The following is a 27,641-nucleotide window of genomic DNA, read 5'->3' as shown; positions in this document are numbered from 1 at the left end:
TTGTTCCAAAGCAAGTTCACAATTAATAATAATTTTTTTTCTTTAATTCACAAATAAAGCCAGAGGAGGAGCAAGAAAGAACACATTTTTTAGCGATTTTTTTGTTGACGATTCCACAATTTTTTCCTCTACTTAAAGAAAAAAAAAAGCCATTAAATAGAATAAATTCATTTAATTTGTTTGAGATATGTCGTATGAAGCCAGATTGCACAACTATTAAACAAAAATTGTTTTGTGTCATATCTGTGATTTGTTTATTTGCCCAGAAGTTTAAAAATAAATAAATAAATAAAAAGCCAGGTGAACATCCTCAAATTGTAGTGAGTCCATAATTTTTGCCAGGGGTGGTAGCACAACAGGAGGTAAGTGACATTAGCCCCCGTTTCATACATACCCCTGCCTCATGTGATTGGCTCGTTTCTTCCAACATGTGTAAGATATGATGTCAACTGTGGTGTCAAAAATGACACCAAATTAAAAATCGCCTAAAGCATAAAAACCAAGACTATTTAAAATTCAATTCAAATGCCTTAAAATACAATTTTCAGACTTTAATGGGGAAGCATAGTACCTGGATTGATCCTGAACTCGGCTCTGTTCACTGCGTTTCACACGTTCACCCCATGTTCGGGTAGGTTTCCAAGTTTATCCCACCTCCCAAAAACATGCAAGCAGGTGGATTGGCTACTCTAAATTGCATGTGAATAAGTGTATGAATGTGTGTGTCTACGGTGGCCTGTGATGGACTGGCGTCGCTTTAAGGGTGTGTCCCACCCAGTCTCTGACCAGGAAAATATAGTTACTGAAGATGAATGAACAATCAAAAGAAAAAAGACTTTAACGACCAGCAAACACCAATAATGAGGTTCTTCCAGTACTGACCAGACTGAACTTTCTAAGCATTCTTCTGTCTTCTAGATGCATAAACGTTCCATCCAAAAACAGCACAATACAGAAAGACAAATAAGGTAATGCCTTTTATCATGATGAAATTAGTGCAGGCAGTGTGTATCTTCAAGCATGCAATTGGTTTAGACAGTCTTCTAAATATTTTGAAAGCACCTGCCACTGTGGAATTCTGCTCCTCCCACACACATCTCAGGACTCCCCACTTACACTGTTCAGGCAACTATATTCTGTTTATAATCACCACTGAAATAGAAAAAAAATTAAGTCCAAGCAAAGGACAATACCACAGCTGTATGCAGCAAAAAAAAAAAAAAGCACTGTACCAAAAAAAACAAAAAAAGAGTAATGCTTTAATAAACTCAAATAAATACAGTGTTATTCCGATGGCAGTTTGAATCCATTACAGGCATGGGTTATTGCACAGCATGTCTTTCCAAGCTCAACATCTTTAGTACATTTAAATAACAGTCATCCAGGACATTTTTCATGTTTTGGATTAATCAATCAATAACGTAGTGGAAACTGGCCTTTTAACTGAATTTTACAGAACAGTGTACAGAAAAGAGGACTCTTTACTATACCACACAGGAAGATTAGTCATATATTTCTCCAATGACAAGTTGGTGAGTTGCCAGGATAAAAGGCAAATAATAAATTAGCAAATACAAAAATAGCATGTGTAGCTTAGGTTCAATGTTATTCAAGAAGACCAGAGATCTCTAAACATCACAAAATCTCAAACCTGAGCATGCATCTGAGTAAAGCCCATAATCTGTGTATTGTATATTGAAGCACACATTTTCTTATTGTGCCCATGTCAAGTGTTTAGGAAAACCATCTGAATCTCTTAATGGCTGGTCTGAAAGATCTAGAAGCAGCACTAATGCAGAAAATGTACTACTGCGTTTATGAAGATGTAAATTGCTTCAAATTATTCCATTAGTCATTGTTATTACTGGCACATGCAGAGATTCTGAGGCATGGCTTGCAGGTGGAAAAAAAACGGGTCCCAAAGAACAAACCCTCCATGATGGAGTAAGAACCTCAGACATTTTTTTTTTTTTTTTTTTGCCAATGATTAATGTTTAAATGGATAATGTTATCACAATCCAAGCAAAATAAGCAAGGTGCATTCTCTTCCATAATGCAATGTACAAAGTAGCAAAAACAGAACTGGACATCAAGAGGGTCTTTTATTCCATTCTGTGCAATTTATAGCCATGCAGTAATGTGCAAGGTCTGGTCCTTCATTAATTTCTGTTTCCTACTGCCAACAGTAACAGTGAGTCATAAATAACTAGCTCATCCTTCAGCTCGAGTGGAAAAGCCACGTCAGCTTCCCAACAGAGAACTGGCTCTGTGGTCCTCAAAGGCAACCTGGCCATTTTTAAATATCCACACAGCCTAACTAACAATTACTAACTGCACTTGTGTGGGCACACAATGATAAAAACAAAATAAATTAACATACTGCAGCCCTTGCCATAGAGGGGTGTAGTATGGCTTTTTGGAATTTTAAACACAATGCAGACATTAAATAAAGTAGATACTGGCTGTTAACTGGCTGTTAGTACCATTTAATTTTGTAAGGATAATCCCCACTAACCATTCTCTGCCCGTTGCATATCTAACATCTCAAAAGTGCTTAAAAAAGACACAGGACGAAAAGCTTCATCATGAACCAACAGTACTTCTATGAGTAGCAATTTTATAGCGAAAACATTTGGCCTCTCATTGGAATATCACAATTTTGAAGGACTATCATCATCATTCCACAACTGATAACTAAATAGATATAAAATATATAATCTCTGTTTATTACTATGGGCCTAAAGGTAAAAGGTGCCTGAATACCACACTACCACTGAGTCAAAGGAACATTGCAAAGTACTTCCTAATCTCTGAGTCCAGTCACATGATTTTGGCCTAACTGCTAGTGTAATTACATAAAGCAGATCATCCAGTCAGTTTATTTGATTCCACTCCACTGTATTTGGCTGAAATCAGGTTGAAATAATAAGAAACAATGAGGCGATCTCTTTGAAGCTACACAGTAGTTCTAGTACTCCAAAGTAACAATGCACCAGCGCACATATGCAGTATGTTAATGCATCAACACACAGCCTGACTCAGGCAGGATTATAAAAGGTTAGGTTTGGCTACAAAATCAATGCAGCAGCAATTTCATCCTCAAACTCCATGCAAAGTAGAATCAGGCATATAACTGGCTTAAGAAAATGCACTGTTCACTTTGCTTCCCGACAGCACCATCTGGTTGTAAAATCAAGAAAATATGATAATTGCTTTGTATTATTTATCTCCTGTATAAAAAGGACTTTTTTGTTTGTTAATGGTTCACCCTTCTCCAGTTTGAGAATCCAGATATTGTGTGTTAGTCATTAAAAAGGTCCAGTATTCTCCAGGAATAAAAATAAACATTTAAATCTTGAAATACCTTTCCCAAAAATTAGAGTACTATGCAAGATCCTTAGATATATTAATATATCAATAAATAAAGACATCGGACTGTTGCATTTGCTTGGTAAGTGTCTTTGTGTGGATAAATAATAATAAACGGACAAAAGGATCAACAGGACGGAGGGGTCCATGCTTGTGTGTTATGTGCCCTTAATAATGTCTGGTTTATGCTTTGGATAAGATGCAGCTACATAAACCATGTGGACTGCTCCAGGGTTGGTGAAGCGCGCACACACACACACACACACACACACGTCTTGCAGAGCCAATTGTATCTAATGCTAATGAAATGGGACTGGCTGAAAAGGCCTTAACAGCACCCGAAACAAAGCTTTACAAAATGTTTCTAGGACTAGAAGTTTACTCAATGTATCAAATAGTATGCCCAGTAGGAATTGATGGTTACTGAGTTAATGGGAAAGGTTGCTGCACAAGCAACAGGAAAAATGGCAATCAGTCTTTGTATGACAAAGAAGCATTTTTATGAGGCAAAATGAGAGAGGGAGTGTGCTTGAGTGTTTTCATATCTCTACGGGAGAACATAGAGCTATCTGTGTGAGGTCATATCTCTGGGTCACTCGGGGTCAGGATTGTCTTGGGATGTCTCAGATGAGCTCTGTGATTTGTATATGAAGGTCAGCAGGAACAGGGCCACATCATGAGAGTTCCAGTAGGCTGTGTGAGAGGTGACTGCTGACCAGTAGCGGCTCTCAACCAAGCCTTCCCGCAGCTCAAAGTCAAGGCGGTGCTCCATCTCCACTGAAATTACAGAAACACTTAGCATTGTTACCAGTGAATACAAACTGACATGTGCATTGCTCAGCGGTAAGAACAGGTAATGCCAATGGATGTTTTTTTTTTTCCATCAGCAACCTTTCCAAAATTCCCAATACACATATAGACAGTATAGGTGTATTGGGAAAGTAACATATAGACAGCCTAAAATAATTATATATGAGGTGCAGGTACAATCCATGTATGCAGACCTGCAGTATCAATGATGGTGGAGGTAGACTGAGACATGGTAGACAGGCTATATGCTGACTGGCTCTTCTCCTCACTCTCCACTGCTCCAGAATCCACTTCAGATGGTTGACTACTGGAGCGCGAGAAACGGGAGAACAACATTCCTCCAATGCCTTTTCCAATGCTGGCAGCACCTGAACATATAACAGCACAGAAGTCTATACACGCATCTTTACTACCCACATTTAATATTCAATTCAATTTTATTTGTATAGCGCTTTTTACAACGGTCATTGTCTCAAAGCAGTGTTAAAGAAATATATAAACAAAGGATACAGATTTTAAGTGTGTGGATTAATCCCAATTGAGCAAACCGGTGGTGACGGTGGCAAGGAAAAACTCCCTAAGATGTTATGAGGAAGAAACCTTGAGAGGAACCAGACTTAGAAGGGAACCCATCCTCATCTGGGTAACAACGGATAGTGTACAACCAAAGGAAAGTTCATTATGGTTTTATATGAAGTCTTTTTCCACCAAACAAATGCGGGATCATGGATTTGCTTCTGTGTTTTCATCACCAGGTGCTGTATATGCTAGAGAAGTACCCTTGCTGTGAATTTGGTTACCCTATTTTATCAAATATCACAGGTATTAAACAGGGACACATGGGTGGAACGGATAAGTGGTCGGGTGCTGCTTTAGGAGGCTATATCACAGATTTGTCATAAAATGTTTTAAATTCTTACAAAATATGCTATTTTCAAATGCGCAAAGAGCTCAGCACACATTGAGAAAAACTATTTTCTTATTTTTCACAGGTACTTCTATATAACAGGAAATATAGCCAGGATATACGTTCCTAGCCAGGGCGTGGTTGGTTCTGGATTCGGATTAGTATCATCTTGCTATACCCATACTTCACCGTATGGTGGAAGAACCAGCTGGTAAAACTACATTTCCAAAGTTCTCCACTAGACAGCACTGTTTACAACTAGTAACCTCAGTTCACTGCCAGTATTCACCACAGGGTGGCAGTAAAGATGTCCAAATAATCTTCAAGGACACCATGCATGTTCATTACAATACATCAGTAATAAACATCAGTGCTCTTGAAAATGTCATTAAACATGTAGGTATGTGAAGTATTTAAATAATTTTAGAACCAACATACCACTAGATGTGATTTACAATAAATATAATATACTTTATTCTAACTGTAGCAGTTCCTTTATTCAGTCTGACGATGTCAATGTGGATTTCTGTAAACAGAGTAATAGAGTAACCTGTTTTATACTTATTTTATAAATTTTTCACTCTTCTTGTTCTGTATATCCATCCAAACATGCCTGGGGTCTTTTGCAATTACCTGTGGTTTGGGCTCCATCATGATGTGACCTTTAGACCCCTTGGCAATATCTAATTTGATACGATATGAAATATGTTTGTAGAACAGTTTAACAAGTGGCCCTGAAGCCTGAGTACCCAGTATGCTGGCCTTGCCCAGTGTGGTGATGGAATCGCCATAGGGTCGGCGGGACATTACAGGTGATGTACTGGGGCTGGGGAGACTCTCTGTGTCTGAAGTTGGATCCTTCACTGGGTTCAGGTACGTGGGGGGTTTCATTTCATCATATGGAGTGGGATTGGAGGTGTTGCACCTGCAGATACAGTTTACAAATAGCTGACTGAATTGTTTTTTAAAAAAAGGACATGAGAAAATGTAGTGTCAACATTATGGCATGCTGTTTTATCTAATGCTTTTTTTGGATGTTTAAAAATAGAATGCTGACAGGTCCAAAAATTTTTTTAAAAAAGACCACTGAAAAGTGGGTAAAATGGTAGTGTTAACTGTGCAGCCTTTACATTTTTTTTTTTTTTTTTTTTTTTTTTTTTTAAACAGTTTACGTCTAAAGAAAGAAAATCTAGAACACTGGTCATGCTGAATTGAAAGTGTTGTATTTAGGCTATAATTATCATTTGAATTATTATTTGAAATTAATGATAAAATGTAATAGTTAAAAGAAATTATGCTTTAAAAACACGTGTCCTAATAAAACTATTCATTTTAATATGCTAGGTCTTGCTCATAATAAACTGATATACATGTTAAACACACCCAGAAACATTTAGGGTCATTACATTCAACAGACTGACAACACTTACCAGTGTATTTGGACAGGTGCAATATTGTTGTAGTGTTTCAAAACAAGAGGCTCCAGTCGATAGGCCTGCCATATATATGGAGATAATGTTTTTGAAAGGTGTTCCAGTACAGTATTAAAGAGCACAATAATTACTGAGTCATGCTGATTCTCTCACCACTGGGTCCGTGGGGTGGAAGATGTTGAAAAGGCGCTGGCAGATGGATTTTGGCATGATGTGTTCCTGGTATCCAGTGTTCCCTGGTCGAATGCCACGCAAGGCCAAGAACACAGCTAGGGGAGAGCCCATGCAGAAGCAGTTCTCCACCTATGAGATGCAGCCTGATTAATACTATATGCTACACAGTGAACTCATTTAAAGTGTGTTCTTTATCCCTACATACTGAAGGAAATGTAAAAAAGTGAGTGTCTCTTGGTAAGGTGTTGAGCCACCAGAGTGGCTTTGTGGCAACAGGGTATGGTCAAGTGTAAGCTGCAGACAGAGAGGAGGCGGGTCGAACCGGCAGGTAACGCATGATGATTCTCCAGTTTACTTATTTGTGTATTTTTCTGCTTTCAGTGACTGCTGTAATGAGAGAGAGGGGCACAGCTGGCGGAACCTAACCTAATCATATAGATGCACTTTGTAGATTAATAATAGTTACTGACTGTAATCCATCTACTGTGATGTCAAAGTAGCCCCTTTACCCTATCCATAGGATCTCAAAGTGTGTGACAACCGGTCACAAAAATGAGTATGAATAAAAATTTAATGCAAATTACATGAGCTCATTGTCAGTTCATTTCTTGCAAAAATCAATCTATAATTGCAGGTAAAGAAAAACACCCCCATATTTGTTCTATGCAAATAAGGTTTATGCCATAAAATACCTTAAACTTCAATTCAGGAGTAGCTGGAGGTTTAGTAGCCTCCAGACCCTGAAGCTGATCCTCCAGTTCTCGCAATCTGACATGAATAGAAAATACATTTAAGATCAACACTGCTGTTAATATAGGCATTTGCGGATAAGAAATCTCCAAGACAACAGGGACTGTCCAATAATACAGACACGCAAAGTCAGCACCTTTGTCTGGCACTTTGCACCTGCTCCAATAGATGGCGCTCTTTGTAGCTCATCCAGCGCAGCTCCTCGTCATCAGGCTCTTGAAACTCCTGGAGGCGAAAACGCACTGGGTCCCACCCTGTCATGATGTCGTATGCAATCACACAGCCTAGAGAGTGGGAAACGATGGATACTTTGCCCCCTTTCTGCTCAAACTCTGGGTTCCGAGAGCAGAAGAGTGAGTACAGTCGGTTGAGTTCCTGGGTCAGGCCTTTAGTAATCTACAAGGGAAAAAAAAAGAGCATGGACAGGAAAAGGTGGAAGATCACATTGAGCAAGAAAATCAGTTAAAACACACTTCAGTATAAACAACCAGAGTATTTGAACACCAACAATTAGATGTATTTTTGGAAGTGGGAGTATAAATTCACCTCATCTCTGTAGAGCGGGCTGGTGTAATACATGATGTCCATGGCACTGCTATTCAGTAAGTCTCTCAGCCCCCGCACCTTATCTGGCGTGATGGAGTCGACTGTGTCTACAGGAACAGCAGTGTGTGCATTTAGCATTCAATGGAAAGATTCATTGTCCTTGCTTGTGCCTTTTCTGAACTGAATGAAACATACCATAGGCAGAGCACAAACAACTGATCACAGATGGCCATGTGTGTTTGCACATTTGCATGTGTACTCGGGTATGAGTGTTAGACAGGTGGGTGTAGCTGTTATGAAAAGGTGTATGACAGCAGTAAGGACAGGCTGTCTGTGCAGTATCAGTCCAATACCTCCATCCAGGGTCAGTTTGGAGCGCCACTCTACTGGCAAGAACTCCACATGCTCCTCTGTGTGCTCAGCAAAGTGTCTCTCTTCCATTTTCCGCACAGCCTCTCGCAGCCTAAACAGGCACACGCACGCACACACACACACACACACACACGTGCAGTGTAATTGTTATATATGATATGATTCTACATCTTACTGGTTTGTTTGCTTTTTTCTGTACATTGGTAAACGTTGATATAAAATCATTGCATATTATAGGTTTATACAGTTATACAGAATCTGCAAAATGTTAATAGTTTTTTTTTTTTTTTTTTTTTTTACAGAAAATAATAAAAAAAAAGGTTCATTAAAATTTTTTTTTTAAATTTAGTACTGCCCCGATTAAGCCATTTCACATAACAGATGTTTACATATAGTCCACAAGACACAATATTACACAAAATTTACACAAATTCAAAAACCAGTTCAAAGGTTATCTGGATGATCAACGACTGTTATGCTTTGTGGTGGTTGCTCATGAGTCCGTTGTTTGTCCTGAGCAGTTAAACTCCCCACTGTTCTTCAGAAAAATCCCTCTCCACTGTTCTTCAGAAAGGACCCCTCCAGGTCCTGCACAGTCTTTGCTTTTCCAGCATATTCTGCATATTCGACCCCATTCTAGCAGTGGCTAGGACAAATGAGGGACTCGTACAAAACTATTACAAAAGGTGCAAATATTCACTGATACTCACTGAATATTGTCATTATTTTGTCTTCTGGGAAGAATGTAATTATCTTATGAAGTTTCTGAAGGGCGGTAATAAATGAGGGAGAATTTTTTTCTTTTTTTAAATATGCAGAATATGCTGGAAAAGCAAATATTGTGCAGGACCTGGAGGATTTTTCTGAAGAACAGTGGGAAGTTTAACTGCTCAGGACAAACAAGTTACTCTAAACAACTATCACAAAACAAAGACAGTCATTGATCATCCAGGTAACAACACACAGTGTTAAGAATCAAGCGTATGAGCTTTTGAACTGGTTCATTTGTGTAAATTATTGCGTCTTGTGGACTGTATGTAAACATCAGTTATGTGAAATAGTTTATTTAAGGCAATACTAAATAAAAAACAAAACACAATTTTAATGATCCATCTTATGTATTTATTTATTTATTTATTTATTTATTTATTTAACATTTAGCAGATTGTGCAAGGGGTATGTCAATTTCTGAGCACAACTGTAGCTGCTGATACAGAGAAAACTGAATTGGAAAATAAGACTGAATGTGTTTTGGGATGTGTGTCTCTATACGCCTTAGAGTCAACAGAGAGTGACAGAGAGCAAGGCTGACTGTGTAAAGGACAATAGTAGAGTTCCAACAGCCTTTTGGTCATTTTTTGAAGCATAAACAAATACAGAATGACTGATCTGGCTTTAAGGTGGCCTCTGCTCTGTTGTCACAAACTGGGCCTCAATCACGTCACTGCCTGGCCAATAGCAACACTGCCTTCCATAATCTCATTATGCCACCAAGGCCTCATGCTGATCTGCAGAAGGGCAAGTGACTCTTCATTCTTCATATTTTATAGCAAGTTTGAATGCAACTCAATGATGTAATTCTATACATGTATAAGACAACCACAGAAGCAGTTCACTTGGGTGTAAATGAAGAGTCATGCACTTGTGCACAGGGACAAAAAAAGGAGACTGAACAAGGGAATGAAAGAATGATGAGGGGAGATAAGTTGAGACAGTAATGATCCGGCTCTTTCTTGCAAGGGAGTGAGTAATCCACGTTCCCTCAACAGGGAGTGTGCTTAGTGCCTGGATTGATCTACTTTACCATCTTAACCCACTAAGCCCCTAGAAGAGAGCAGGCGCTAAACCCCGCCAACTAGCAAACATTACATTCTGCCCAACTTTCTGACAGCAGGAAGGCAAAAATGGTTGGGCAAAGTGGCATTTTTCCACATGTAGGTTGCAAGTTCAATAAATTCCAGTTTGTGTGCTTAATTTTTTTATGTCACTTTAACCGCATTTTCCTTTCTGTAAAATGTCCATTAGGACTTGTTCTGATGGCCTTGTTAAACACATTCAAGATAACAGATCTTATCCTGTTCAAAGATAATGGTACAGCACATGCCTCAGAGAAAAGGTCTTTACTTTATGCTGATGAGAACCACCTGGACTCCTCATGGTAAACAATTCAGTTATCCTCAACTAAAAAAGCTTCAATTCAAAGGTCAGCTTTGGGAGAAGGTAACAAAATACAAAAAACACAAGGCAGAACTACAGGTGGCTAGAACAAAGTGGAAGAGAAAAGTTCAGACTGGCACGAACCAAACAACCAAAAGCCTCAGGTAAAAGGAACTCTTGTTTGGGGTTAAGGGGATTACAAGGGAGAGGGCCATAAAGAGGTATTACATGTACTAAGCATATTTTATAAAACGTTCGTGCTGTGTGGATGTACATTCCACAAGTTCAGTAGAAGTGGCTCAGATTCGTATAAAGAAGACATGTTTGCATTAGTTTGCTCGTGCTCTGTGTTAGATATAGCATTTTATTAAAAAATTCTCACAGATGCAAGTCACTGGAGCTGGCTATTCATTAAAGACTCACACAAGAACATTCCACGCAACTTTCCTCTCACTAATACCATGAGACGGTCTCACACATCCGGTAATACAAGACTAGACAAGTAAGGTGTTCATGACTCATCAGTCCCATACATGAAAATTTAAACAGAGGGCGAGTACCCTGATCTAGCAAAAAGACAGGGTAATGTAATTGGATGCTGAAATGACCAAAATGCACTCAGGTAACATGGCAAGAACCTATTTAACTGGGTAACTACTATAAAGGTGCACTTTGTACATATACAACTACTGACTGGTGAATATATCAATTTTGCCAGTTCTGCATACAAAGAAATAATTTCTTAAAAAATATATATAATTTATACAGCATGATATGAGCAAGGGAATAATTGCTTTATACATTATTTCCTTGCTTTTATTAAACAATATTTTATGGATATATATTATTAACAATTATAAAATTTATGTTATGTTACGAGTTGTTTAGTGACCCACTTGCATGGCTGTGGTATGACTATGCCAATTTTTTTCTAGCCATCATAACCTTTCTACAACCACTGATGTCCACAATATCTGGTCAGCGGTGGTCTCCACCTATTATTAGATGGGTTAGAAGTGACTAACGAATTATTTAGAGCTACATATGGGCTACAGCAAGCAACTACATACCTACACAGCACCCTTATACACCAATCAGCCATAACATTAAAGCCACCTGCCTAATATTGTGTACGTCCCCGTTGTGCCACCAAAATGGCTCTGACCCACTGAGGCATGGACTCTACAAGACCTCTGAAGGTGTGCTGTGGTATCTGGCACCAAGATGTTAGGAGCAGATCCTTTAAGTCCTGTAAATTGCGAGGTGGGGCCTCAATGGATCAGAGATGTTTGTCAGCACATCCCATGGATACTCCATGGGATTGAGATTTGGAGGCCAAGTCTTGAACACCTTGAACTCTTGGTCATGTTCCTCAAACCATTCCTGAACAATTTTTGCAGTGTGGCAGGGTGCATTATCCTGCTGAAAGAGGTCACTCCCATTAAGAATTGCCATGAAGGGGTGTACTTGGTCTGAAACAATGTTTAGGTAGGTGGTACATGTGAAAGTAACATCCACATGAATGCCAGGACCCCAGCAGAACATTGCCCAGAGCATCACACAGCCTCCACAGGCTTGCCTTCGTCCCATAGTGCATCCTGCTGCCATCTTTTCCCCAGGAAAGCAACGCACACGCACCCAACCAGCCACATGGTGTAAAAGAAAACATGATTTTATCAGACCAAGCCACCTTCTTCTATTGCACCATGTTCTGATGCTCATGTGCCCATTGTAGGGTCAGCATGGGCACGCTCACCAGTTCTTGGCTATGCAGCCCCATACACAGCAAGCTACGATGCACACTGTGTTCTGACACCTTTCTATCATAGCCAGCAGTAACTTTTTCAGCAATTTGTGCTACTGTAGCTCGTCTGTGGGATCAGATCAGACAGGCTAGCCTTCACTCTGGATGAGTATCAATGAGCCTTGGGTGCCCATGACCCTGTCGCCAGTTCACCGCTTCCTTGGACCACTTTTGCTAGGTACGAACACTGCCTACTGGGAACACCCCACAAGACCTGCCATCTTGGAGACGCTCTGACCCAGTCGTCTAGCCATTACAATGTGGCCCTTGTCAAAGTTGCTCAGATCCATACACTTGCCCATTTTATCTGCTGCCAAAACATCAACATTGATAACTGACTGGTCACTTGCTGTGTAATATATCCCACCCCTTGTCAGGTTCCATTATAATGAGATAATTGATGTTATTCACTTCACTTCTCAGTGGTTTTTATGTTATGGCTAATTGGTGTATAGTATATATACATGATAAACTGGCATTTGAGTGTAATTCCACTTAACACAGCTACAAATCTGAGCCTCGTCTCAATATGCAGGCAAATACACCGGCTGCTCTCACTGTTTTCATTATATAATAGATATTTTCTACAGAACAGATGAAGATATTTCAAACATAATTAATACTACTTAATTGTAATTAATCACATCACAGACATGACCAAACAGATGTAACAATCACCCAAATACTTTATACTGTCATACTTGAAGCAGACCAAATTGCACCCACATTGTCTATCACTTACATGAAGACAGATAACACAGCATAGATGAAAGAATAAATGACTATGTTGTGTAAACATATTTGGCATACCTCTGCTAGTCAGGTTCTGAATACTTACATGCCTGTGTTCTTGATAATACGGTCTTTGTCCATCTTCTGTCCGATGCCATGCACAACAAAGACAATGTGGGTTGTCTGAGGGGGCTTATCTTCCAAAGAGGCCTCCTCCACATAGCCTCGATGAAGCCTGGTGCCACTGCTTGAGGCTGGAATCCACAACATAAAGAACGATTATTACAATCCAACTCAGCTCAGGTAACGAACACCTGCCATGTTTCAAAATTGGCTTAGATTTTCTGAAGTTTAATATGGTGCAGCACTGAAGAATGCCAGGTTCAGAAATAGTAAAAAGCAGTGGAAACCTGTCCATTTTTATTCCCACATGCTTGTATTGAAGGCTGAGCTGAAGTGTAAACACTGACCTTTTGAGAAGCCAAGCTTCTGTGTGACAGTGCGGGCGATCTTGGAGGTAGTGGCGTCGCTGTACAGATACACCTCTTCAACACTGTGCCAGTCAACATGGCTGCGACTTAGCTTTAGGCTGTGGACGGCTATAAAATAACATGGAGAGTGACAAGGGAAAGGAAAAGGGGGTGCGGAAGAAAACAGTTTACAGAATTAACATTAGATAAAAGGCTGTAAGTCATTATTCGGGTTTAACAGTTCATGGAAGCCAAACTGATAATTCATACTTGCACCATGCACTCACTGCACACACAGAAACCTACCTGTAGATGCCTGGTTAGCAAAAATGTTTACTGTGGAATTAACTATGCTGTCTGGTTGGTTGCAACTGCTGCCACCGTGACTGACTATCCTTCAAATCTTCACCAAGAGATTACAGCAGAAAGCATCTGTACCAGGCATCGACACTATATGGCCAAAAGTTTGTGGACACCTGACTGTCCCACCTATATGTGCTTGTTGACCATACCATTCAAGATGTAGTCCCACCTATATGTGCTTGTTGACCATACCATTCAAGATGTAGTCCCACCTTTGAGGTTCTGATAACCTCCACTCTTCTGGGAAGGCTTTTCATACATTTTGGAACATGACTATGGATCTTTGTGCCCATTCTGCCACAACAGTATTGTCAGGCACTGATGTTGGGCAAGAGGACCTGGTAGGAAGGCAGCGTTTCCAACCTTGGCAAACTATGTCTTTGTTAACCTTGCTTTTGGCCATATAGTGTATTAGGCAAGGCCCACATAGTATGTGTTTTACTTACAACTACTTGTGTATTTGGAAGTCATTTACCAAAGGCATATAAATGTCATTTGTTTGCTAATCATTCCTTCTACAGCTACGATTCGTGCAAAAAAAACAAACAAAAAAAGGTTCTTCTCAGGAAACAAAGGCATTAATAAGAAATTGTGCTAAATTACTGAATCACATGAATGAGGCTTTGGAGATTCGCACACCTAAATCTGGGTCCTCGGTTTACTGCAGTAACAAAAAATGCACATGCACAGTAACCAGGTGTACTGTCCATCAACAGGGATTACGAGAGCGCAAGCCAAATACATTATGAGACGTTTCTGACTGACTGACACTACATTTGACTCATCACAAGGAAGAACAAAATATACCTCGAGAAATTCATCAGAAATTCTACATTTATCATAGCTACAAAAGAGAACTGTGCAGAGCTACTCAGCACAGAATAATCAACACTGTTTCCGTTGTAATGGTTTTGCACGTTAGCATTCATCATAGTGCTCCAGTTGCAACCATGACCGTTAGCACACACCAGGACAATGTGTGTGTGTGGCCCTCATTAGGGCTGGATCTTGTTCATTGCCATCATTTTTGCGTGTAATTTTACTTGTGTGATGCCATGATCAAGGCTGTGGACCCTGACCATTTTCAAGTTGCTCTGTTCAAAACATTTTTATGTAAAAAAATGAAACCAAGATAACTCATGTCAGAACTTTTCCCACCCTCAATGTGGAATTACAACATATTAAAAGTGAAAAACAATCAAACAAACATTTTAGGGGGGGGGGAAAAAGTTACAATAAACTGGTTGCATAAGTGTGCACACCCTTTTATAACTGGGGTGTTGCAGTGATCAGAATGAACCAATCACATTCAATCTCATGTTCTCAAGAAATTATTATACAGCTGTCATCAATGAAATTATTTGGGGTTAATCAGAATAAAGACCAGCTGTTTCTGTAGGATTTTCTTCACGTCTTGTTTGTTTAATCAGAATGCCGCAATGAGCTTACAAAGCATACATGGTATCTCACTTGTTGAAAGACACAGAGCAGGAGAGGGGTATAAAATAATTTCCAAAACATAAGATGTACTTTGAAAATACTGTAAAGGCCAGTATCAACAAACAGAGAAAATGGAGCACCACAGTAACATCACAGAGAGCAGGACGTCCCTCCAAAATGTATAAAAGGACAATACACAAACTTACCAGGGAGGCTGCCAAGAGACCTACAGCAACACTGAAGGAGCTGCAGGAATATCTTACAAGTACTGATTACTCTTTGCTATGTGGTAGCGTGGCTAATAGGAAGCCCTTTCTATTTCTATTCCTTTCTGCTGATTTTCTTCAGCCAGAACTGGGGCTTTTATCAAGGTGGAGGGAATCATCAATAGCTACAAATACCAGACAATTTTAGTGCACAACCTTCAAGTGTCTGCTAGTAAGCTGAAGATGAAAAGGGATTTCACCTTTCAGCATGACAATGACCGAAAGCATACATCTAAATCAACAAAGGACTGGTTTAACCAAAAGAAGATCAATGCTTTTGAATGCCCTAGCCTTAAGAGGCCAGACATGAATCCAACCAAAGATCTGTGGGGTGACATGAAGCAGCCTGTGAACAGGGGATGCCCTCACAATTTAACAGAACTAGAATGTTTCTGTAAGAAAGGGTGGGAAAATGTTGACAAGTCACGATGTGCCACGCTGACAGACTCTTACCCAAAAAGACTGAGTGATCAAAATATCAGTTTAGGGGTGTACAAACATTGAGGGTGGAAAATGTTGACAAGATTTATCTTGGTTTCATTTTTTTTACATCACAAAAACCTGCCATTTTAACAGGGGTGTGTAGACTCTTTATATCCACTGTAACACCTCACCCTTTTCACCCCCCCCCCCCATCTCCAAATCCTCTGGTCAGATCATGTAGAGATTAAATAATCGCGTGATATGTCCAGTTATCACATTATATTCTATCTTAGACATAAAACAAACCAACCCAACATGCCTCCTAATTCTGGACAAAATTTCTAAGAATTTCTGTCAAAAGCAAACAGAAGAACACACCACATCACCCACACAGAAACACACTGTAAAACAGGATGTTGGAAGAACAACTTATAAGTGTGATTATTGAACTAAGCATTCATTTGCTGCCTCTGTATGAATAATGAATGTATGTAGAAAAACATACCAATAGGAAAGGAGAATTAATCCCATTTTACAGGACAAAAGGGCACACCAGGGTCAAACATGTAACGAAAAAGTCTAGATTGTTTTCAAAATCTAAGGGAAATCAATGTGTATATCAGATATACAGACGCATAGAGATATAATGCTCTTCTGTATTCTTGATATGTTTGACTCTGGTTAAGTGCCATTGCCAATCAATCTGAAGTACAAGCATAGAATCAAAGCACACAGGAAATACTGCCTTGAACTACAGAAGTAAGCAGGGGTTTCCCAGCACTTTGAACAGAATAGGGAATGAAGAATAGTGTTATGACTAAAAAGTATTACCCTACTAAACCAGAGGAAAGCTTATATGCACCAATTAATGCTGCATAAATAACAGGCTATTGTAAATGAACCCTCTGGGTTATGTTGCCTGCTGTGTTCATGTGGGAAAACAACAGTATGTCAGTTAAATGGAGAAATCTCAGTTGGGCCTATAAAAAATATTAGCAAAAGAAATTAAGCCCAATAAGAGATTTAAATAAGATTGTGTTCATACAGCAGGAAGGCAGAATATATTCAGTGAATATGTAAATGCAACCCCTACTCCAGCGTGCAAAACATATGGCCGTTACAGTGCAGAGGAGCACAGTACAGAATGAGTAGAGAAGGCTGAGGAACTCAATGATGCTTCTCTTGACTCCCATAATGGGGGCTGGTGTTGCAGGAATTTGTTCGGGAAATTTTTAACATGGTGTTATTATGGTTTAGTAAGATAAAAATGACAGGAAATAAGCAGAGCATCAGGGCTTCCTCATAAACCCAGAGAAGGAGAAACCAAAACACACTGGTGAACTTTAATCACAGTGCCCAATGGATGTCTAGGTCTACCACTAGGCCAAACTAAAGCTAATTAAAGGAGAACAAGGCCAGATTTAAAAAGAGCCAGCAGTGCATTTAGATGTCTACTAGAACTTCAAGCATTAAAAAGAAATGTTGCTCAGAAGTCAAAATCAAAAACACAGCCCAGCCCATTGAGTATGAGAAGTCTAAGCACTAGCACTCTCATATTCATAGAAATTTCTTTATCTAGGCCTTGTTCTAAAGCAAGCAGGGCTCACCTAAAAGAGAAAGGAGAGAGTCCAAAGATAAAATCCAAAGGGGGTCGAAGTCAAAGATGCAGGACATACAGTACCTTGGCAACGCTTTCGCTTGAGGCTTTTAGTACTCGTCTGATATCCACTCCATTTGAACAGAAAAGGGAGGTAGAAAGGGGGGAAGTGGGAGAGAACTAACAAACCAAAAACAGTAAGTGGTCATAGTAGTGACGAGTCCACGGTGTTAACAGTGTTAAGCAGTTTAATTCTTGGTAGCTCCTTGTAGGCTTTTGTAAAACCGGGATGCCTTTAATTCAAATTTACCCAGTGTTATAATCATCTATATCCATATATAGAATATAGCTCAATCATTTACAAATATTAATATACTGTATGTTGCTGCTTGTTGTAGGCTTATTTAATATGAGGTTACTGTCAGACAAAACAAAACAACAACAAAATCAGTAGCAGTTCCATAATCCACAAATTAATCCATATTGAGAAATATAAAATTTTATTGGTGATGGAAAATGGCCGAGGAAGGTGTATTAGGGAAAGCCTAAGAGACAAATCTTTCCATTTAGGTCATCTATATTGTTGCTAGCAGAACCTCCAACACCAACAACTAACTACTAACATTATGTATTCAGTCCTAAATATTTAAAAACCAACAAGTTTAAACAAAAATTTCACTCAAACATGGCATAAAGAGAATGACAGCTTGTAATGCTCAGCAAGACATATCCAGGTAAAGTATTGGTTTAAGAGAGCAGTCCCTTGCTGTGTGGAGGTTTTAACTTGTTTTATTCTCTCACACACACAAACATACATATCCACTCATCTCTCCCCATTTAGCTTAACTGATTATGTAGTTCATGCACATGGTATGTCCCAGCTGTACCAACACACAGGTTACCTCTGCCACATGGGCACCATGCTTCTAGTTACAAGGCAGTTATTGAGCATTGACAAATGTAAGGAGTTAGCTGTAGGGTCAGGATGACCAGAATTATTAACTCTTAACTCATGTCATGAATGCTACAACTGAATTTTGTTGTTCAAATTGCATGTCCACGGATTTCATTACTGAATTTCTGAACACAGAATGAGGTATTTTGCCAATATCTTGGACTGTAAAACAGTATGGACTACACAAGCACGTGATAGAGAACGCACTACCTCCCTCGTTCTGATGCACGTGATTGTGCTTTAAAACGATCGGTCATACTGAGACTGCTATGTGTTAGGGCTAGGCTTTGAAAAACAATTAGACTTGCAAATTACAGCAGAACTGATCTCAGCACAGAAGAGGCAACAACCAGTTTCAGAGAGACTGAAAGCTTTGGGCCATTCAGCAGCCCTGTCAGGGGCAGTCAATATCATGCCTGTACTATCCAGACAAACACTTTGTTGGCTGAAGAATAACTGCAAGATAACGGCAGTGTATAGCATCATCTCTCAATTGACAAATGCAGTATCAATATACTGCATCCTAACATTCATTTATAACTTAACAAGTCTTAGACCATCACAAGTTTACCACAGTTCATATACATTCATTGATTCATATAAAGTATATTAACATGACCTATTAATAAAATTATGTTGGTATAATAAGCACATCATGTCACAACATTTCTTTTTATACTTTTTTCTTTATCTTCTTAAAATCTTTTTATAAAGATTTTCCCCCTCACATACAGATAGGTGACCAATTAAACAAAAACAACTAAGTGACTTATTGGGCCACCGCTAGCCACCAGAATCTTTCAATGCCCCTTGGCATAAAATCAATGAGTTTCTGGAACTGCAATTCAAACATTCTTCCAAAAGATATTCACAGGTGGTGTTCTGATGATGGCAGTGGAGAACACTGTCTAACCACCTAACTGTTCGAAAAACCTCCATAGGTGTAGACTTTTAAAGGCCATAGCATAAGACTTGCATAATTTTTATCCTCATCAAACCATTCAATGAGCCCTCATGTCCTGTAGATAGGAGCACTGTCAACTTAGAAAAGACCACTCCCATCAAGATAGAAATGCTTCATCACAGTATAAAGGTGATCAGTTAGAATAACTTTGTACTGATTTGGTGTGACTCCATATACAGTACCCACCACTAATATTGGCACCCTTGGTAAAATATGAGCAAAGATGGCTGTGAAAAATTGTCTATTGTTTAACCTTTTGATAATTTTTTTAAATACTCTGCTCTCATGGATATCAAACAATTGCAAACAAAACAAAGGTTTATCAAAAAATGATCTTTGTTAAATATAGTTGTGCAACAATTATTGGCTCCCTTTTAGCCAATACTTTGTGCTACCTAACTTTGCCAAGATAACGAGCTCAGAGTCTTCTCCTATAATGCTTGATGAGGCTGAAGAATACATGGCAAGGGATCTGAGACCATTCCTCCATACAGAATCTCTCCAGATCCTTTTAATTTTGAGGTCCATGCTGGTGGACTCTCCACTTAGGTTCACCCCACAGGTTTTCTATGGTTTTCAAGTCAGGGGACTGGGATGGTCATGGCAGTATCTTGATTTTGTGGTCAGTAAACCCTTTTTGTGTTGATTTTGATGTATGTTTTGGATCATTGCCCTGCTGGAAGATCCAACCACGGCCCATTTAAAACTTTCTGGCAGAGGCAATCAGGTTTTCATTTAATATCTGTTGATATTTGATGGAGTTCATGATGCCATGTGTCCTAACAAAATGTCCAGGTCCTCTGGCAGAAAACAGCCCCAAAACATTAAAGAGCAGCCACCATATTTAACCGTGGGGATGAGGTTCTTTTCCATATGGCTACCTCTTTGTGAGGGCCAAAACCACCTCTGGTTTTTACTGCCAAAAAGCTCTATTTTGGTTTCATCTGACCGTAGAAGCCGATCCCATTTGAAGTTCCAGTATTGTCTGGCAAACTGAAGATGCTTGAGATTGTTTTTTGATCTGAGTAGAGCCTTTTTTCTTGAAACCAAACAACTTGTGGTGATGTAGGTGACTTCAGATTGTAGTTTTGGAGACTTTCTGACCCCAAGTCGCAACCAACTTCTGCAATTCACCAGCTGTGATCCTTGTAGATTTTTTTGCCATTCGAACCATCCTCTTCACTGTGCGTTGAGACAATATAGACATACGTCTGATTCCAGGTTGATTCATAACATTTACAGTTGACTGGAACTTCTTAATTATTACCCTGATGGTGGAAATGGGCATTTTCAATGTTTGTGCTATTTTCTTATAGCCACTTCCCATTTTGTGAAGCTCAACAACCGTTTGAAGGCCTAGTTCATTACTTGACTGCTGTTTTGCGTTTCATAGTTTTCTAGAACTTCACATTATTTGGATAATTGGATAAAATAAATGTTAAATTCGATTGTTACAAAACTGAATGAAGAATAATATTTTTAATATTGTTTTTGTTTGTGTGTTAGTTTCAGTAAAAGTGTGATCATGTTATTGATTTGTAGTTTTTCAATTCAAATTCATTAAATTAATTAAAAAGTCTAATATTAATACAATTATACAAAAAAACTATTTTAAAATAGGTTTTTGTTTTTTTTTTTAATTCTTTTCGGTTTTCGGCCAAGTGCATCCTGAATTTTCGGTGCATCACTATCATATACCAGGACTTTACAAGAGATGTAAACCTTAAAACAGAAAATTTGTGCTTTTATATTTTAGCCAACAGTATACTACAATATTTTTTAGCTTAAAAAATCAAACATGCAATTTAACTCTAATTTAACTCAAAATGCTTAACTTAGTGACACAAAATAATAGCATAAATCTCATTTGGTACAATTAATTATAATGATTAATATTAATATAATTAACAGTAATAATTAACATAATAAATAGCAATTAATATAATAACATTAACAATAACCTAAAGGGCCAGAAATATGCTAATTTAATGGCAACCATTAATACTAATTTAAGAAACAATCAATATGCAAACAAATGTGGGGAAATATTTCTGCTTTGCTATTGAAAAATACGCTGTCAAATTCACATCAACAATAAAGTGGAATATGACTTTTTGCCCTGACCTCATTTCCTATATTACTATTGCTTGCAAAATAAGTAGGTATATCCTTTCTATATAATCTAGTTACACGATATAGAACAGCATGCTATTCTGCAGCACATAAAGCACAATTACTTCTGACTGCATGAAAGTAGTATTTGCATTTTGCTTTGGCTAACCTAATGAACTCCCTGAGCTCTTATTACAGAGCATAGTCTACCTTTCCCCACAGTGCTAAAGAAATCTGACAGACTAGAACAGCTGACCAACATTGTCGTACTGTTGGTCAGCTGGTATCAAATGAAAATTCAGTGTGTAGTCTAACAAAGCGTCAAGTAACTGTGTCATTTCCTGATGGAGCTGCTACTTGACCCTTCCTTGTGATTAAAACTGCTGACATAAAAAGCAATTACAGCCAATGAATTAGGTGAACAATATTTAACTGCAAAGGTCCCCTGGTACCTTTTTACACTAATTATAGAAATGGTTCATGTGACATTGTGAATATTGTGTGCACGCTTGTGTGTAAAAGCAGTTAAAAAAGAGAAATAGAGTTGGACAGTGACAAACAGGGGGGTTTCTTTTACACTGCAAAAAGACTAGTTCCTTTTACAAAACCTCACTAAAACAGCTGAGTTACACATTGAAAGCAGAAGAGGAGACAAATGACATGTTTTCTTAAATTACAGTCATTTAACCAGATACTGCATAGCTGTCCTCTTCCTGTGTTGACACATATTTTAAGCTTGTTAAACTTTAGATCTACAGAGCGTAACTATATGACACATAGGGCAAGTTAATGGCTTCACACACACAGGTTCCACTGTTTATACATCAACACTTAAATAGCACAGTGACATTTTCTCTGCTACATTTTTACCTTGTTTGTCAGTGAGAAGGCAATTTACAGCTCAAATCAGTGCTGTTCAAATGGTGCTACCAGACAGTGGAGCAAACCATTGCACCATTTGATTAAAAGACATCCTTAGCCATGAGAAAGTATGCATGTTTAAGTGAAGGCTGCAACGGTCACAGTAACATAAATAATACTTCGTTTATCAGTCATGTGACAAGGGAGAAAGGATGGTCATCTGTATCGCTCAGACATACTTCTTTATTTAAAAGCACCCTGTAGCTACAAGAAGAGAAGGAATGACCTTGTACTGCACAAGTCTGAGAATGGCTACAGTCTACAGACTATTAAAAGCATACAGTATAAACCTTATGTGTACAAAATCAACTGTAACTTCACACATTTGTTTGCTAATTCAGAAACCTTTCAATGGCTTCAGATCTCAAGTTTGTATTTAGTCCATCAGTATAGTCACAATCACATTTGCAGGTTTCTCGGGGGGTGTTATTTATGCTCTGAAGACTAAGACACAACTTGAACGAATTCACTGAAATGCACTTAGTGAAAAATTAATGAATCATATACTAACATGGATAAATACAGTTATTTGCCTAAAATGGCCATCTTTTATTACATACAGCTGAATGACATACAGCAACTCTCCCTCCAGTCAAAATGGGTTGCTCATATATTAACGGTCAGGCTCAAGCCCTGCAGAGGTCTGAGATATACAGCCCATGAACTCTGCAGACAAGTAAATGAAAAATACACCTTACAGATCTATAGCAATCTCCATGATATTTGATGCCAAATGGCTCAGAGTACTCTTACTTTCTATGGCAGGAAGAAAAGCCTTAGTAAATAACTCTAATGACAGCAGCAGCCTTTACGTGGAGTCTATAACTCATCCAGGCAGCATCTACTCATATCTAATTTTCACAGCTGGCATCCTATCACAAAATTAATTTGGTTTACATACAGCAGCATCTTGCTTAATATGTAATCAAGTATCAACTCTAAGACAAATGGGGAGAGGGAGTTTTTTCAGTCACACACACAAACAATGGAATGCTCTCTTTCTCTTTTCGCTAATAATCACCTCAATGTGCTGTATATGTACATGCTTACCATCTTTGCTATCCACCGTCTTGGCCACCACATCATTTTCTAAAGTGTCCTGCATCTGTTGTCCCCGGAAGCACATCAGGTGCTCCTTCTCTATGAGGTCACTCTCATCCTCCTCCATCGGCGTCCATGTGCCGTCTATAAACCACTGTCCCCTCATGACAGGGATGCAGTCCTGCTCTGTAAGGACAAGAGACATCTAAGCAGCTACCTTCATTAGAAATTTATAACAGAAGATTTGCAGTTCTCAGTAAATGTTCCCAAAAAAACAACATAAAAAAAACAACAAAAAAAAAAACCACACATTCAACAAAGCCTTATTCAGACAGGATTACTTTCACTGGGCAAAGTCTGTAATACTATTTTGAAATGTTGTGGATGTGTGTGTGTCACACTTTGTCATATACCGGGTTTGTTTGCACATTCAAGGACTGAATATAGAAAATAATATGGGATCACTCATTATGTTTATTTCTGGCAGCATCTAGTGTTAGGTGATTAAAGAACTGACAACAACATAACTGCTCGTTCATTTATTTCTAGCAAATTAAAAGCTACGTGATACTGTGGCATATGTGAATATAAAGTGTCTTCATACTTACGATTATAATAGCCCCTTTATTCAACCTACAAGATCATGCTGTTCTGATTTCTTGTTATGGAAAGTGTTTCACATTTCCACACACACCAGATGACTAAATACAGTGAGTAGCACCGGTCAAAAATTATTATTACCCCCCCCCCCCCCCCCCAACACAAGAGGCAGCATCGGCCAGCAAAATCACAGACGTGGCAATTCGGATGAGATTAAAATTATTACACCAAATCCTAGTTGGTTAAAACTGCATGCAATTTGAACTGAGATTTTCTGAAGAATGGGGAAAAAATAACTACGATGGCTGAACCAGATGAAAATAATACTGCAGAATAGCAACAGGAATTCCCGCTTTTAAATGTAATCCTATCAAATTAGGGTTTATGGGTGTTAGTCCGAGTATTCAAGTACTTATTCTGTACTCATTTGAAGGAGTGCGTCATTATCACAGGTTTGTTTACACACTCACAAATTCCTTCCTAGTCATGGATCACCTTATCAGATTTACGTCACCTCTGCTATGAGTGAAGTTTTCTAAAATGGGAAATTAGTGTTTATTTATTGTTTAAAGTTTATTTAATTGATATACATTTAATCAGGGTTTTCTAACTATGGCTCAACATTGTTGAAATCATTCAATTGAAACTGCACAGTTGTATGCAGGAATAATGTTAAGTTGTAATGAACGCCTTCTGTTAGCTTAATATATCAAGAAGGCACTCCCTTTAATCTGAAGACCACAAGATCCTTTTTCCTGCGTTTGTGAAACACAAAATAGGAAGTAATGTGACCTGTTCACTTTACTGCCTGGTTCTGGGAGTGGATAACTTTAGCTGATGTTGTAGTCTGTAACTGATTGCAAATTAATTGGAAAGGGAGCCCAGAAGTTTTCAGGTGGACCCGAGGTCACTTGGACTGCACCCAGGTTCGAAAACAACTTTTGCAAGTGACCAAGTGTACTGATCAACCAGTGCAAGGAGACTTGAGTCTGGGGGAAAAGTGCAAGATGAAAGACTTTTCATTTATCCACTGGGGAGCTACAGAAAGAAAGAAAGAAAGAAAGAAAGAAAAAAAAAACACCTTTCTAAAATCAACAGCTTGGCCACCACATTTAGTCAACGAACAAGAAAGTCTTTGAGAATATGCAGTTAATTCACTGTCTCAGCATACTTTGTGAGTGCTTGGGAACTACTAAAGAATAAGAAGTACTAGGGGTGCACTAATCACACATTTTCAAACTAATAACTTTGTGTAAATAGCTTTTGTGTTATGGGGTAATAACCGATAATGGCCCGTCACTGACATCCTCTTATTAACCGGGCCTACTCTCTGCAAGCTTGCTAAGATACGAGTAATATGAATGTGATGACAGTGATGTGCTTTATCAATATTTATATTCTGTAATCATGTGCAAGGTCTATGTCGTGTTTGTGAGTATAACACTTGTTGATGGCATAAAATATTCAGGGAGTATAACCTGATCTAACACCAATCCAGAGTTTTGGGTCAGTATTAAGATATTACAATTACCGTGCCCAAGATAATACAAACCAATGAATGCTTGTGATCTTTTAAACTCAATATTCTGGACTCTGGGTTTTAATGGTCAGTGAAGACGAGCCCTTAAACCCAGAGATTACAGAAAACGTTGAACGTAGATATCTGGCAGAAGAGCATTTTTCCCTGAGCAGTCCAAGACAATTTTGTAATAGGTATATTTACAGCCACAATAAGCACATGTTGAAATGTGCTCTTCAGAGATCTTCATTAATCATTAAGATACTGAGAAGTAACACTCACGGTTCCAGTACACAGGATAGCACTCTTTCTCTCGGACATCCACCTCGTAGAGTCCTCCTCGGACACACACTGCCTCAATGCTGATCTCCAGGTCTGTCTCCTGGAGCTGCTCGCAGCTCTGTACCGAGGCCACGGCTGACGCATGCTCACACGGATCCTCTCCGTCCGGTACAGCGTGGCCTGAGCCACCCTCCTGGTCCGAATTCAGTTCACACAGCTTGCGGTACGTGAGCTCGATTCTTAGGGAGTCGTGCCCGACGAAAGGTTTCCACGTCTTCTTGTCTTCCTTATAAAACCAGCGTACTTCCTCCGGCCCGAGTTCCGCTACCACCTCAAAGCGCTGTCTGGGAGCGCCGGAGCGGTGTTTTCTCCTGCTCTCCAGCGGACTCGTGTTTCCGTTGTTCTCGCTGTAGTCCATCTGAGAGCCGTCGAGGTAGGACTCGGTACCGCTCCGGTAAGACTGGTCCAAGCGCAGCGCCATGGCGTCCTGCCGGTTATGGAGAAGCCCCAGGTGCCTATCCACATCCGACTGCACCGCCAAGGAGTCATCGTAGGAGCACGGGAACCCGGCATTACCCAGGCCCCAGTCCGTGCTCCCGACGACCGAACCTCCATTTTCAGGGCTCTCCGGTGGACTAATGAAAGGCGTCTTATTCGTAAATCTGCTCATTTGCTCGTTTTGCTAAGCGAGTTATCCCAACAACGCGCGAGCAGCCTTCTCAAATACGACGGCATAAACCCTAACACTAAAAAACAATTAATTTATACATCACTACATAATAAAGACCATTACAGTTGGGTAGCTATACACAAAATATAGCTACACTTAGTTGTCAGTGTCAAGATAAACACGCCATGCTAAACTGCTAAGTCTTTAATTCAACCTAACAAGCGTCGCATTCTGGCAGGCTGGAATTCTGCTCGTCATACTCTCTCTCTCTCCAAACAAGCTGCTCGAGCTACAGCGCCAACTCCAGAACCTTCTCTGTGAAGCGCTGTAATGAAAGTTTCTCGTATTTGCCTCCCTGTAGCAGCGGTTTAGCCTCGGTGGATATTCTTATCCCGTCTGTCAGCGGACCTCAGGCGTGAATTCGTTCAGACCGAGTACAAACAACTCGCTCGCGCCCGCAGTGACAAGTGCGTAATTCATTCTTGTACGTAACAGCGCACTGGACGTGACGTCGTTACGCAAGCAAACAGTTTTCAACGAGAACGCGCACGTTCTTGCAACCTGGGTGGGAATGGTACAGTGACAGTATGTACTAATCAGTTTTGTGTGTGTGTGTGTGTGTGTGTGTGTGTGTGTGTGTGTGTGTGTGGTACTTCTTCTTCTTGTTTTGGTTTTAATGACGGTTGGCAAACCAACTTAAGGTGCATTACCGCCACCTATTGGACAGGAGTGTAGGCAGCAGCTAGGCAGGAAGAAAAAAGTAATAATAATTAATTAATTAATTAATTAATAACTATATACTAGATATTCATACTAAATTACTAAAGTCTCTCACTTATCCTAGTATTTTTTCAGATAATTTATTAGGTGGCGGTGCATTTTTCCAGATGTTTTTCCCAGCAACTTCTCTAGTGTCATGTTTTACTTTCCAATTTGCCTCTCTAGCTCAGTTCTTTCTTCCTCA

The 27,641-nt window shown here is 39.2% G+C and overlaps 1 protein-coding gene across 1 annotated transcript; it reads right to left on the bottom strand.

Moving 5' to 3' along the window:
• Positions 1 to 1,239: 1,239 nt before the first annotated feature.
• ddhd1a (DDHD domain containing 1a) lies at positions 1,240 to 27,299 on the bottom strand. The gene is made up of 13 exons (XM_053633757.1): positions 26,008 to 27,299; positions 23,616 to 23,792; positions 13,525 to 13,653; positions 13,161 to 13,308; positions 8,343 to 8,452; positions 7,990 to 8,096; positions 7,580 to 7,839; positions 7,386 to 7,461; positions 6,673 to 6,822; positions 6,517 to 6,581; positions 5,836 to 6,011; positions 4,374 to 4,547; positions 1,240 to 4,146 (listed from the first exon to the last, which is right to left on the bottom strand). Exons 1-13 carry the CDS (start codon positions 26,675 to 26,677, stop codon positions 3,962 to 3,964), a joined length of 2,427 nt encoding a protein of 808 aa, XP_053489732.1. The 5' UTR covers positions 26,678 to 27,299; the 3' UTR covers positions 1,240 to 3,961.
• Between the last annotated feature and the right edge of the window lie 342 nt (positions 27,300 to 27,641).

Source organism: Ictalurus furcatus, chromosome 9 (assembly GCF_023375685.1).
Source record: "Ictalurus furcatus strain D&B chromosome 9, Billie_1.0, whole genome shotgun sequence".
NCBI classification, from domain to species: Eukaryota; Metazoa; Chordata; class Actinopteri; order Siluriformes; family Ictaluridae; genus Ictalurus; species Ictalurus furcatus.
The sequence above is the reverse complement of the archived record's forward strand: the minus strand, read 5'-3'. Positions and strand labels throughout refer to the sequence as shown.

Coding starts and splice junctions, on each gene's coding strand:
- ddhd1a (XM_053633757.1), bottom strand. CDS start 26,677: ATGAGCAGATTTACGAATAAGACGCCTTTCATTAGTCCACCGGAGAGC. Junction 8,097..8,342: donor CAAACTGACCCTGGATGGAG/GTATTGGACTGA, acceptor CTGTTCCTGTAG/ACACAGTCGACTCCATCACG. Junction 4,548..5,835: donor GGGCAAGGCCAGCATACTGG/GTACTCAGGCTT, acceptor TTATATGTTCAG/GTGCTGCCAGCATTGGAAAA.